The 14,818-nt window shown below is 37.1% G+C and overlaps 1 protein-coding gene across 2 annotated transcripts in view; it reads right to left on the reverse strand.

Annotated features, from left to right (window-relative positions):
- Positions 1-14,818, reverse strand: part of FOXJ3 (forkhead box J3) — a gene marked incomplete at both ends in the record, with an annotated part of 123,850 nt that overhangs the window by 13,650 nt on the left and 95,382 nt on the right. The window contains 3 exons of one of the 2 annotated variants that reach the window (XM_080692967.1): positions 1,724-1,898; positions 3,942-4,070; positions 12,005-12,106. In XM_080692967.1, coding sequence (XP_080549093.1) covers positions 1,724-1,898; positions 3,942-4,070; positions 12,005-12,106 — 406 coding nt within the window. The remainder of the gene's footprint in view (positions 1-1,723; positions 1,899-3,941; positions 4,071-12,004; positions 12,107-14,818) is intronic. The other variant, XM_080692966.1, reaches the window with a different exon arrangement.

Consider the following 14,818-nt stretch of genomic DNA (forward strand, 5'->3'; position numbering starts at 1 on the left):
TCATTTACAAACGAGGCAGCAGATGTCCAGAGAAATGAAGTTATGGTAGAATCTGGACTAGGCCCTGTGATTCCTATCATTGCTCTTCTATTTATGGCGTGGTGTGTAATTATGGGATTCAGAAAATATCAGCATTGTTATTTCAAGGCCAGTGTTTTTCTACTATGACATGAAGGCTGGATTTTCTTGCTTAGGAAAGTCTTATATTTAAGATATAATTTGAGAAAACATGACTCTTATTTCAAAAATACTAAAAAAAATACAATTTGTGTAGCTGGGCATGGTGGCGCACACTTGTAATCCCAGCATTCTGGAGGCTGAAACCGGAGGATTGTGGTTTCCAAACAGCCTCAGCTACTTATTGAGGCCCTTTGCAACTCAGTGAGAAATAAAGAATAAAAAATAGGGATGGGGGTGCAGCTATGCCTCTGGGTTCCATCCCCAGTACCGTAAAAAAAGAGAAAAAAATATGAGTATAAGATATTGATATCCACAATGCATATAACGTTAGTATGTAACATTAACTTTCATATTATATGACAATAAGCATAAAAAGTAAATTTTATAAGAGCAGATATTTTTCTCTATTTTGCTAAAACTGCTATATGAAGAGGTAAACTCTGAGTTGGGCTGCTATGGTTTGAATACATGTTTCACTCAAAATTCTTATGTTGGAACTCAATGCCTAAGGTAACAAAATGATAGAGATGAGGCCTTTTTGGTGATTAGGGATTAGTGCCCTTATAAAAGGGCTTAAGGGAACTGGTGAGTTCCTTTTTGCCTTCCCATCTTTTGCCATGTGAGGACACAGTATGCAGAGGGTGTCATCTCTGAAAAACAGTCCCTTGCCAGACATGAAACCTGCCAGTGCCTTGATCTTGAACTTCCAAGCCTCTAGAACCGAGAAGTAAATCTATATTGCTTATAAATTATCCAGTCTCTGGTTATTTTGCTATAGCAACAGAAAAGGAATAAGACATGAGATATATATAGTTAACATGATAAACAATTAACTAGGAAATGCTTCTGTGGTAGAGTTCCCAACAATTTGTGACTAGTGTTTTATGGGGAAAACACTGTGACATTTTGACCCTATCAAATGACTCAGACTAAAATTAAAACAGTAGTTAATGGGACAAGAACACATTATAGCAACAACTTAGTATTTGGAGGAGATACAGTACTTCAACTAAACTCACTTTCAGGATTTAAGTCTGATTTAAGTATGTTATATGAAATAATGACCCAGAGATAACACTAGCCAATAGATTCACTTATAAGTGCTATACACAAAACTATACACTTGGTGTTATTATATTCCAACAGCCACCTCCTTGCCTAACTCCAGCCAGAACAAAATCAAGGCCCATCTATTTTCAAGGTGTAACATTCACCACTCAAACGCTTCATATGCTAAATACCACTAATTACTCCGCAGTCTTTCCCTCAAGGCGTAGCTGCAGTAGCAACTCCTCCATAGTGCCCGGGACACCCTAATCAGGTGAAGTAGGCATGGTAAGATGGGCTTTACCTGCCATTTCTGTTTATGATCTAAATATATACCGAGCGTAGTAAAAACACAAAGGGCATAATATAATTACTCAATCCTGATCATGATGATAATGTTCTAAGGTTAAGAAGTATAACAGCTGCTATGTGAAAATAATTTTTTAAACACTTCAATAAAGAATTTGTTACAAAAAAGGCATTTTTAAAAACTCACCTTGTTGACTAAGTGACTGCTCAAAAACTGACTTATAAAGGCTCCGAAATGAGGCACTAAGATCTTCAAAATTATATTCTGAGAAAAGTAGTTGTTTATCTCGTTCTGGAAGGTTGTACTGTGGCTGCTGCTGAGGAGTTAATGATTGAGAGACTGGTTCTGGGTGGTTTGTCACCTAACAAAAGAAAACAACTAACTCAGTGGGGCTCTGTACTATAACTGGTTACGTGGCATATACAATTGAAAGCATCCGGTGACAACGTTGGCCTCCAAAGAAAATAAGCTGTCTTTGGACTTCTTCTATTTAGGTACACCATTATGGATACAGAGAGCAAAATCATTATTGTGGATCTTTTTTGTTTTGTTTTGTTTTGTTATTGGGCATTAAACCCAGGGGCAATTCTACGTCTGAGCTAAACCCCCAGTACTTTTTATTTTGTATTTTGCAACAGGGTCTTGTTAAATTGCTGAGGCTAGCTTTGAAATGTGCTCCTTGTCTATGCCTCATAAACACCAGGATTAAAGGCATATACTACCTGAAGAACCATAGAAACCTAATCCAACTCCACATCCACAGAAGAAGGTAAACAATTCAAAGTTCAATGATTTGCCCAAGACCCTTTCTGGTTTCTGTAGAATTTTCTCTTGATTTCTATAAAAGCAATTTCATTTCAGGTTCTATTATACTATAAAGCTTACTGACATTTCTTTCACTTATTAAATTCATCCTTAAATGTATAAGCTCAAACGCTATGAGCAGCACTGACCAAAACAATATAGAATATACAAATAAATAAATAAATCTTGTGTGTATGCGTGCGCGTGCATGTGTGTGCGTGTGTGCGCACGCGCACTTGTGGGCCTGCAGTTGATCAGGTGAGTCAGTTAAAGACTGTAATGAAATCATGACAGAAAAAAAATAGAGCACTGAAACAAACTTATAAAATTTTTCACAATTTTAGGTTGCTTTTTAAGTGCAAACTCTTGAGACCAATAGAAATCAAAGACAGAGTCTAATACACAAAATACGCTGCTATTTTATATAAAGTAATTGAGCTTCTTCTGATTTGCATATCCACTGGGGATTCAAGCACCAATTCCCAACTGAGGGATGACTAAGTTTTTTCAGGAACAACATGTCAAAACAAGGGCAGGATACTTTCTAAGCTATGCATACTAGAGAATATCTTTTTCCTGCCTTCACATATGAATGAATATTTGTCTGGGCATACATTTGCTTCCAAACCTACTCCCTCAAAATTCTGCCCAATACCCCATTATCTTCTGATGAGCTACGCCAGCCCTGTTTTTTATTCTTTATTTTGAGACGGGGTCTTACTAAGTTGCGGAGGGCCTCACTAAGAGGCTGTGGCTGGCCTCGAACCTGTAATCCTCCTATCTCAGCCTCCCAAGTGCTGAGATCACAAGCCTGTGCCAGCACACCCAGCTGTTTTCTTCTTTTACGTATTTTCTTATTCCCTTTGTTTGTTCTTCATCTGAGAGAATGGTTTGCTTCCTGAACACTGTTAGCAGTTTTGCAGAGTCAATTTTCTTTTTTCTTACACACAATGTGAGCTTTAACTTTACTCTCTTGAGTTTTTATTTCCTTATTATTTTCTTATCTCGGGTCCTTCCCTTAATATCTTTGTCCTTGTAAGCTTTTTCCTATTTATTCCTCCTGGAACAGGGTGAGATCAAATTTACACTGATGGACAGCATAGCAGGCAGCTCTTGGGCTTTGTTCTTTGCCCAGTTCTGAGGACAGTAGCTAGATGGTTTGAAAAGAAGTATCAGATAACCCGAGGGCCATGTTCTTGTAATAGGTAACAAATGAACACAGGAGTAGGAATATTTACCCACAAGTGCCATTATAGCAGGACTGTTCCCTGACCCCCCCCCAAAAAAAAGTAATTAACAATTGGGGACCAAGGCACACTAACCTTTGAAATTTATAGAATCCCTTTCTCAGATCTTTATCTGGAAAACAAATTAATACATATTGCCCTGGAATCTGCAATCCTCCTGTCTCAGCCTCCCAAGTACTAGGATTACAGGTATGTAAACTAAAAGGTAGAAAGTCTGCTTTATTTACTAAACTTAATGAACTGATTAGTGAGAAATATAAATCTTCACTTTTATTTTGCACTTCAATTAATTTTAGTTTAGCTTTAAGCATTAAATGAACATCCACAAAGAATCTAACTCCACCAATACTTACCGGTGTATAACTATGCACACTTCCAACACTGTTCAGATTAACAGATGCCAAACTCTGGTCTGAGAGACTGTTGTTAAGGCTACTGCGTGGGCTATCACTACCATCCTGATCAGTATTGTACAATGTTACCTAGAATGAAAAGAAAAGCAATAACTGATTAAGTATTTCCTACAGTAAAGAGTACTTTAACACAACTCTGTAACAGAGCCAGCATGTGACAGGAAGACAAAATATTAGCAGTCTTTTCTTCGGCATTTACGCCATTTCCATGCTTCTCATTGCTAATTTCATGTTCGCCATAAAATAATTTTCTCAATGCTTTCAAACTAAAGGACACATTTGTCTTGAAGTACATGAATCTCAATTTATCCAGAATAATTGGTTAATGAAAATTTAATATTAAATTTTAGTTAAATATTTTGAAAATGCATACATTTATTTTTGCCTAAGCTTTAAGCAAAACTACTGAACTGAAATATTAGGCGTCAAAATGGCAAACAAAAAATTAGATTCAAAACAATCAGATGTGCCAAGCACGGTGATACACACTGGTAATCCTAGTACTTGCAAGGCTGAGACAGAAGGGTTGTAGGTTTGAGGTCAGCCTCAGCAATTTAGCAAGACCTTTTTTCCAAACAAACAAACAAACATAAAAAATAAAAAGGACTCAGGGTGTAGCTCAGAGATAGAATGCCCCTGGCTCAATCCCTGGTTAAAACATAACAAAACAAAACAAAACAAAACAAAAACTAGCTTCAACTATCTTTCAAGGTTCTGTTCAGATGCTACTATCAACTTTCCCTTCTGTGCTTCTATTTCTATAAGAACAATTAATACATTTGGCTTTATGGTCTAAACAATTTGTGACAAATTTTTATCCACCACTACACTGTTCCTTGAGTTCCCCATAAATAATCATGTATATTCAGCATCGTTCTTTCTCTTCAGTATACAGTTAATAAATATTTGCTAAATTTAGTAACCAAATGACCATCTTTTGTGCTGAAAATAGGGTTACGCTTAGTGCTAACATTTGCCAAAAGAGACTGAATAGATGAAAAACTACACATATATGCCTCCATATTTACAGGAAAATTCAACTGTTCTACATTCACATCCACTGGAAATAGCTGTAGGAAATACATAAGAAGAAAAAAAGTTTAAGAGAAAATTAAGAAAAATCTGGCAAGTATTTTTCTAGCACATATTGTCAAAAAACTATATAAAGTTAAAAAAAAAAAAGCCAACCTATGTGTGGTGGCAAATACTTGTAATCCCATTACTTGGGAGGCTGAGAAAGGAAGATCTCAGTTTCATGGCCAGCCTCAGCAACCTTGTGAGACCCTCTGCAACCTTTAGTGAGACTCTGTTTCAAAATAAAGAATAAGAAAACAGGGCTGGGGGTATAACTTGGAGGTAGAATGCCCCTGGGTTCCATCTCCAGTACTGAAACACACACACACACACACACACACACACACACACACACACACACACACAGAGCTGGGCATGGTGGCACATATTCCCTAATCCTAGAACTTGGGAGGCTGAGATCCTTTAGAAGACTGAAGGTTCAAGGCCAGCCTCAACAACTTAGTGAGACCCTGTTTCAAAATAAAAATTAAAAGGGCTTGGGGGTATAGCTCAGAGGTAGGATGCCCTTGAGTTCAATCTTCAGTACCATCTCCCCAACACAAAATAAAACAAAAACCCAACCTTATGGGACCCCATGAATATTAAAAGCTGTAAACAGTAACAAATCACAGACATCTCATGATCCTTTTTTCTTTTTTCTTTTTGTGGTACTGGGGATGGAACCCAGGGGCTTTCTACCTCTGGGCTATACTCCCAGACCTATTTTCTATATTTTTATTTGGAAACAAGGCCTCACTAAGTTGCTGAGGCTGGCTGGACCTGCGTGATCCTCCTGGGATTGCAGGCCTGTGCCACCACGCCTGGCTCTCGAGATCATTTTGTTGCCCACTCATTCTTTCCAACCACGCTCAGTTACCTATCACCTAAGCTAGAAACACGTTCCATCATTTTGGACAACTCTTCTTTGTTTTATTTGGAGGGAGGATATTTTTATTGACATATACAGAGAATAAAATGCACAAATTATTTTATTACAAAATGGGCAAATCTACGTAATTCACTACTCAAAGTATAGGACTACAGTTCTCAAACTCTGATCTCTGACCCCTCTGGTCTTAAAAACGAGGAAACAAAGGAGCTTTTGTTTATATTAACAAATCTATCAATAACCAGGCCAATTATATGTTGACATAATGTTACTTCATCCAATAAGTAATAAAATGGGAAGAGTGGGACTGTTATACATTTTGTAAATCTCAAATGAATGTCTGATTTAATAGAAAACAGTGAGTCTCATAGAAGCTTCTATATTTGATCTGTTGCAATGTATTATCTAAATGAAGTAATAGAAATAAATCTTTAATAGACTTTTCAGATAAATGGATAATCTTCCTTGATACTATTACATTAAAACATAACAAATGACTCTTCCGTACTGGGGGTTGAACTTAGGGCCTCATATGCTAAAGTACATTCCCAATTCTTTTTATTTTTTGTTTAGAGACTTGCTAAATTGCTGAGGCTAGCCTCAAATTTGCAATCCTCCTGCCTCAGCTTCCTGAGTGAATTATAGGTGTGGGCCGCAGCAACCTGATCAAGTGGTAATTTTTAAAGATAAGTTGTAATGTAGAATCTGAAACCATGGCAATAAACTTTTTATACTTTGTTCCATTAAAATCCTCTATTTTACCTTGTACTTTTTTTTGTGTGTGTGTGTGTGTGTGTGTGTGGTATTGGGGATGGAACCCAAGGGCTTTTCTACTTTGGGGCTATACTCCCAGACCTATTTTATACTTTATTTGAAAACAGGGTCTCACTAATGTAACAGTATCCCACAGAATACTAAAACAACACGAACTCAAAAGCTTCAACTTAGCCAGATGTGGTGGTATAGGCCTATAATCCCAGTACTTGGGAAGCTGGCTTGGAGAAGGAATGCTTCTAGGTCCAATCCTTACTACTGTGTGTATGTTTGTGTGTGCATGTGTGTGCGCGCACACACACATACACGTTACAACTTACAAAAATTATTTTCTTACTTACCTATGATATTCCTATGTAAAACTAGCATTTTGTTTATACTTATTTATTTGGTACTAGGGATTGAATCCAGAGGCATTCTTCCTCCAAGTTATACCCCCAACCCAATTTTATTTCTAATTTTTAAAAAAGGGTCTAAGTTGTCAAAGCTAGCATTAAATCTGCAATCCTCCTGTCTCAACCTCCCAAGTACTTATTTAGCGAGGCTCTCAGACTAAGTAAGACCCTGTTTCCAAATAAATAAAAATTGGGTTTGGGGTATGACTTAAAAGGTAGAATGCCTCTGGGTTCAGTCCCTAGTACCAATAAAATAAAATAATAAATATAATCCTCTATTCTTGTTTTTCATCTTTTTCTTTAACAGTTTCTTCAACTACTGTTGGCTACCTGGATCCCCATTCCTATTTTAAGGTTAGCCTGTCGTTTTTCTAGCCACTCTCCAGCTTCTCTCAGGAGCATCTCAGGATTTTGACTCAGATCACATAAAATTTATGCATCAATTTCAGAAAAGCTGACTTCTTTATACTAGTCTTCTGCAAGAAAATTATTTATCTACTTCGTTCTATCTTGTTTTCTCTTAGTAGTTTTTATAGTTTTCCATTTAATCCTTAGTTCTTTATGTTTGGATGGTGTGTGTGTGCGCGTGTGTGTGTTACTAGAGTTCCTGGAAACCCTCTACCTCCGGCCTACACCCCAAGACCATTTTATATATTTTTTTAAATTTGGAAACAGGGTCTCCTAAGCCAGCAAGGCTGGCTTCGAACCTGCGTGATCCTCCTGTCTCCGCCTCCCAAGCATGGGGATTATAAACGTGCGCCACCACACCCGGCAGATGCTAACTGTTTTTAAGGTTTTATTTTCTGCCTATGGCTGGTCTACAAAACTACTACTCATTTCTAAAATCAACACTGAACTATTTACTACAGGCTTTTTCTAGAGATCCCTTTGAACTTCCTATGTAAATAATCATGCCATCTGTGAATGACTCGATGATTTGGTTTATTTTATTTTGCAATACTGGGGGTGGAACCCAGATACATTCTACCTCTGAGCTATACCCATAGCTCTTTTTTTAATTTTTTATTTTGAAACAGGGTCTCACTGAGTTGCAAAGGCCTTTACTAAGTAGATGAGGCTCGCCAAAAACTGTGATCCTCGTGTCTCAGACTCCCAAATGCTGGGATTATAAGCATGAGTCACCACGCCCGGCTTAATGATTTGGTTTCTTATATCTTCCATGTGTCTATACAACATCTTCAATGTGTCCTTTAGCTTCTCCATGAAATACAGTTAAATAAAAAATATATTATAATCTGTGTTATTTCTGGGTCAGTTCTGATTATTGATTTTCCTCACATTATGTGTCTTACTTCTTCTTTACTTGGTGGCAACTTTTTACTGGATGTCAGCCATTGTGTGTTTTACCTTGTTTCATGTCATATTTTTTTGTATTCCTATAAATGTTCTTAAGCTTCCCATTTGTTGATTACTGCTATTAAGTGCTTTGGAATTCATTGGCCACTTTTATTTTTATTACCTTCTTCCCTCCTTTGGGTTTGCTTTTGTTCTTAGGTTTCTACATGCTTAAATCATTAACTTCAGCCTTTGTTTAGTTTAGTACATGTAATTAAGGCTATAACTTCAGCTACATCTCTTAGGATTTGACATGTCATGGATGTATTTTTCATCAGTTCAAAGTATTTTCTTTGTATTTATTATTTTGCTACTACTTCTACCTTAATTCCACTGTATTAGAAAACATTCTGTATGATGTCAGTCTTCTGAATTTGTTGAGACTTATTTTATAATCTAACATAGATCAGTATTATATGGTTATTTTTGGTAACCACTCTGTGTGTGTGTGTGTGTGTGTGTGTGTGTGTGTGTGTACACGTGTACATGTGTGTGTGTATTTTTTGGTTCTGGGGGATTAACCCAGGGGAATGCTACCTCTGAGCTATACTTCCAGCCTTTTTTTTTTTTATTCTTTATTTTGAAACTGGGTCTCACTAAATTATGAAAGGCCTCACTAAGTAGCTGAGGATGGCCACAAACCTGTAATCCTCCTGTCTCCGCTGCCCAAACACTGGAATTACAAGCATAAGCCACCATGCTTGGCCCCCTGTATATTTTTTAAAAATGTATATTCTCCAACTCTTGGTTGAACCCAGAGGCATTCCACCTCTGAACTACATTTCCAGCTCTTATTTTATTTTTTTTTATTTTTAAACAGGGTTTTACTAAGTTGCAGAGAGCCTCACTAAGTTGATGAGGTTGGCCTCAAACCTGTGATCCTTTTGTCTCAGCCTCCCAAGTACTAAGATTATAAACATGCACCACCATGCCCCACTCTAATCTTCCATACGTATAAAGGGATCTTTATTGTTGTCTTGATTTCTACCTGCTTGGTTCTATGACTTTACAAATAGACATGTTAAAATCTGTTGCTATAATCCTTTCAATCCTCTTACCTTTTAAGGCTATGCTATTAGGTGATACCAACTTAGAATTATTATAGTTTATAATAAAAATGACCCTATTTTGTAATAAAAGTACATTTGTATGTTTAGTAGTGTGTTGTCTTTTCAGTTAAGACCTATCTCTTATAAGCAGCACATAGTTGGAGTTTTTTTTCATTTAGCCTGAAAATCTTTGTCTTTTAAAAAGCATATTTACTGTGATTCCTAATGAAATAAGATTTTAAAACTACCTTTGCTACCATCTCCGTAATTTTCTTTCTCCTGTCTTAATTCTGATTTAGCATATATTACTTTTTCTCCCCTTAAGTAACCTACAGCAGTGGTTCATAAGGTGTTGAACTTTGATCATTAATTTGTGAAAATTTTAAGTACTGGATGATATTATCTTCCTGCAAGCAGAATTTAGTTTTACTTCTCCAAGAAGAATATTCACATGGTTTGCTCTTATTCACAGAACAAAACCCTTCTCAGGTAACATGTTGAAAGCATGGTATTTACTGCCTCTCTCCTTCCTAAGGACCATACACACACTACAAGGAAAATGTTCAGGGCTTATTTCAATATGTTTGCCTTTCTCAGGGATCCTAGCCCCTGAAGTCTTTGTCTCCACTGTTTCTGGTAATAATGGGTGTGGCATATGTCTGCGGCTTTGCGCACGCGCGTGTGTGTATGTGTGTGTAGATTATATAGACAGACTTAAGGGTTTATCTGATATTAGCTATTTCATCATATATGAAAGAAAAAGTTCCAAAATCCCAGCTCCTTTTTTATTTTTAATACTGGGGGACTGAACCCAGAGGGATTTTTATTTTTAAAATAGCCATTTTTAGAGCCGGGCATGGTGGCACACGCTTGTAATCCCAGTACTTGGAAGGCTGAGATGGGAGGATAGCACAAGTTCAAAGCCAGCCTTGGCTAGTTACTTAGTGAGGTTTTCAGCAACTTAGTGAGACCCTGCTTCCAAATAAAATATAAAATAGGTCTGGGCTGGGAGTGTAGCCCGGAGGTAGAAAGCCCCTGGGTGTCACCCCCCAGTACCCCCCCCAAAAAAGCCCTTTTTATTTTGAGATAGAGTTCCCTCCCTCTAAGTTACTGAGGCAGGCCTAGAACTTATACCACTTATTTGGTGATAAAGCCCCAGCCCAGCATCAATACTTCTTTATAACCACAACTATTTATACTTAGGCCCTCAGCATTTCTTACAGATTATATCAGAGAACAGTATTAGAGATTCCTGATTTCAACCTATCTACACCAGGAAAAAGTCTACAAAATTGATCATGATTAGAGATGATTTTCAGAAGTACAAATTTGTAGCCCTATCCATAGGATAGAGTAACTAAGTTGGTAGGACTGCACTGGAATTCTAGTATTACCACCACCACCACCACCTCCAACACACACAAACATTCCCACTCTCCCTGAGTGATGTGATCATTCTGTAGACTGCTGTGTGGGAACGATGATTACTCTGCACCTCAACTGCCTTTCTAAACTGAAATACGATCATGTCATTCTAATTATAAATCTGTCTTCCGTTTATTCTTTATATTTCTACAAATGCAAAGATCCTGTGAATATTATATTAACACAATAGTTGTAGGTATATATGGTGTTTATACTTAATGCAATGGTGTATATAATGCATGGTGTATGTATGTGTGTGCATAAGTGGAAGAGCAGCTTGACAGGTGGCGCACACTTGTAATCCCAGCATTTGGGAGGCAGGGAAAAGAGAATCGTGGTTTGCGGACAGCCTCAGCTACTTAGGCCCTCTGCAACTCAGTGAGACCAGGTTTCAAAATAAAGAATAAAAAATAGGCTGGGGGGTGTAGCTTGGAGGTAAAATGACCCTGGGTTCCATCCCCAACAAGAAAAAAAAAAAAAAAAAAAAAAGAAGAGACATTCATATCCTATTCGTAACCAATGAACTGGCACTAAGTTTTGACTCATGCATCACAAAAATCGCAGCTGACTACCAAATAACTGTCCAGGGTGCTTTCCTAGACTTCAGTGTTACAAAAACAAGTTGGCCACCATTCCAAAGAACCCAATGAGGTTGCCCACGTCATCAATTTTATTACAAACTCTGTTGACTCCCTGGAATTTGACAGCTTTTTTTTTCCAACCACACATATGAAGATGTAGTGAAGGTTTGGAAACAAACTGATTCACTAAAATACTATCTAAAAAATTTTATCAATGAACTGGCAGAGTCAGTCATTTAAACTAGTATAGAACTTCCCAACTTTCCAGGTTTTGAGAAATACTTTCTTCTCATTTGTGCACACCTTGAAACACTTTGGATCCAGCTATCATGTTGCCAAGTACACAATAAACAATGTATATCCTCTTTAAATTCAACCACAAAAAACTCTATTGTCATTACAAGAGCAAACTAAATGTACTAATCAAAAACATTTCAAAAATGTTTAAAAATAGAATTACTTTGTTAGTCACAGTGTTGATTGCCAGAGTTGGAGAGGCACTTCCCGAAATAATACACTCCATTCCCAAAGAATCTGAATCTATGCTATATGGAGTTGAGGCCTAAAATACAAGAACAAAATAAATAATTAGCTCATATATCCAGCAAGTTTAACACAGTTTGAAGAGATTTCATCAAATTCTCCAATATCAAGTTCTGTGCTTTGTTTCAGAAAATAAAGAGATACTGGTTTTCTTCTACTATAATTGAATACACTAGTGATCTGGTATCACAAAGTTCATTGATAAAGGTACTCGCTAACTTTTTTTTTCCCCCTGCGGTACTGGGAGTTTGAGATCAGGAGTGTTCTGCCTCCAAACTATACTCCCAGACCTATTTTATTTTTAAATGGGGTCTCACCAAGTTGCTGAGGCTGGCCTCAAACCTGTGATCCTTCTGTTTTAGCCACCCAAATATTGGGATTACAGGCATCTACCACCATACCCAGCACTAACAACTCTTAATGAACTACAGGACAGGTTGGCAAAAATTATGAATAAATTTCTACAGGGAAGACAAATGGTCTTCCAATCTTAGTCTCCCTTTCAGCAAGAAAACACTATAGTTATCTACTCATGGCTTCCCAACTACCTTTCCCAGACTGATTTGCGGCCAGTTGTGCCCATGTGACACAAGTGCAGCCAATGGGATGTGAGTGCAAGTGACATGTGCAAGTTCTATAACCTGTCTTACAAAGGAACTCATTTGCCCTGCAATCTTTCCATTCCTCTTATTGCGGGCTGGAACATAGGTATGGTGTTGGTGGCTTTGCTTAATCATAAAGCTAAGGATGATATTCTTGAAAACACTGTAAAAACAAGATTAGAAAGAATCTATGAGCTTGTGAAACAGAGCTATATATCTTTCCAACCCAACCTATCAGCTCAGACATTTTTAACCTGAGAGAGAAATAAACCTCTTGATTAAGTTTATGCCTCTTGATCACAGTTTTAATTGTTCTTGGTCTGTGTTTAAGAGTAACTGAATAATATTCTAAATAATACAAGTTGATATGCATTATTTATAAAGCCCACATGGGTTTCAAAAATATAGGCTTTCTGCATTTAGATTTTGAATATATACAGTGACAATTCATCTCTCTCTCCCCCAAGAGACAACTTTTATTGCTTTATTGAGCCCTCAAAATTTAACTACAATGGTAAGAATTAACGGCAATTTGTGACTATGATGCCAGTTCCATATATATTCCCTCCCTTGCAAAACTACTTGTCCTGTACAAGTCACCAAATGAATATGCATACTTAAAAGAGTATATTTGGGGTTACAGCTCAGTGGTATAGCATGTGCCCAGCATACACAAGTCCTTGGGCTCAATCCCCAGTACCACAAAAACATGCACAAAAAGATTATACTGAATGAGCATAATTTCATTGAGACATATTTCAGAGGTCAATCTACTTATCAATAAATTCCTCAGCTAGAATTTCTTCATCAGATAAACATATCAACCTGAGGATAGGGAGAAGACAACAGACTAAGACGAAATAAAAAGACCAGAGATACACCTATGTGCTAGAATCCAGCAGAGAGGTTCTGGGTACTCATTGAACATGAGGTGAAAATGGAAAGGGTTCAGAAACAGAAGTGGAAGAGTCACAACGGCGACTGTCTATGCTCCAATTCTGGTCCCTGCCAACTCAGTTATACCTAGACACAGAGACGGCTTTAAAGACCTACCGACCTTACATGCCCTTAACTCAATCAGTCTAGACCATGGTTCACTAATTCTCTCTTCTCCACTGGTCAGAAGAGGGAAAACTGCATTGTGTGATTTTATGCAAAGCTACTCAACCTTCATGCCTATTCCCTCATCTATAAGAAGATTATGCCACTTCCTTTAAAGCTTTGTTATGACCCTTAATAAATAATTTATGTAAAACATTTAACACCCTATATGAAGCATAGAAGACTAGTTATGCAGAATATGCAATGGAATAGTCAATGGTGACTGATTAAAGACAGCTTTTGTATGAGTTACTGTACTCCCATAGACAGACCCGTGTCTTCAGCTATTTTAAATTAGATAGTGAAGTTTTAAAACTCTTTTCATTAACATTCTTTCATGAGTACTTCAAGCTCTTTCAATAAAGAGAATAAAGGGCATTCTTTACATGCTAAGATATTTTCAACAGAAAGCTATATATTTATTAGTAGGTGTAATGATTCTGTTATTAATAGGCAAAAAGTAGTGTGATTAGTAAAGCCAGAGGGTTTAGGCATACCAAAGTACATTTGGTTATAACTACAATCATAAACCCAAATATTCTATTTATATTCTGTATTTATAATAAACATATAAAGTACATACTGAATTCTAGACAAATATAGCACAATGAATCTAATTAGGATGGCACCAGTTTTATTTTGAAACAGGGTCTCACTGAGTTGCAAAGGACCTCACTAAGTAGTAGCTGGGAGATCCTCCTATCTCAGCTTCCCAAATGCTGAGATTTTAAGAATGTGTCCGAAACCAAAGTTTTAGAAGTAAAAAAATATAATTTCTAAAGAAAATAACCAATGGATGGGCTCTATATTAGACTAGAGATGGGAGAGGTCAGAATCAGTGAGTGCAAAGGTTAACCAATAGAAAGTATCCAATCTAAAGAACCGACAACAAAGTCTCAGAAAGCTGTGGTACAATCTCAGTCTAATGAGTATCTATGATTTCTAGGAGAACAATCTCAAAAGGCCCAGTGAGGACTGATGTAGCTCAGTGGAAGAGCTCTTTCCAATCATGTATGAGGCCTTAGGTT

Source organism: Muscardinus avellanarius, assembly GCF_963383645.1.
Source record: "Muscardinus avellanarius genome assembly, chromosome: 3".
Lineage (NCBI taxonomy): Eukaryota > Metazoa > Chordata > Mammalia > Rodentia > Gliridae > Muscardinus > Muscardinus avellanarius.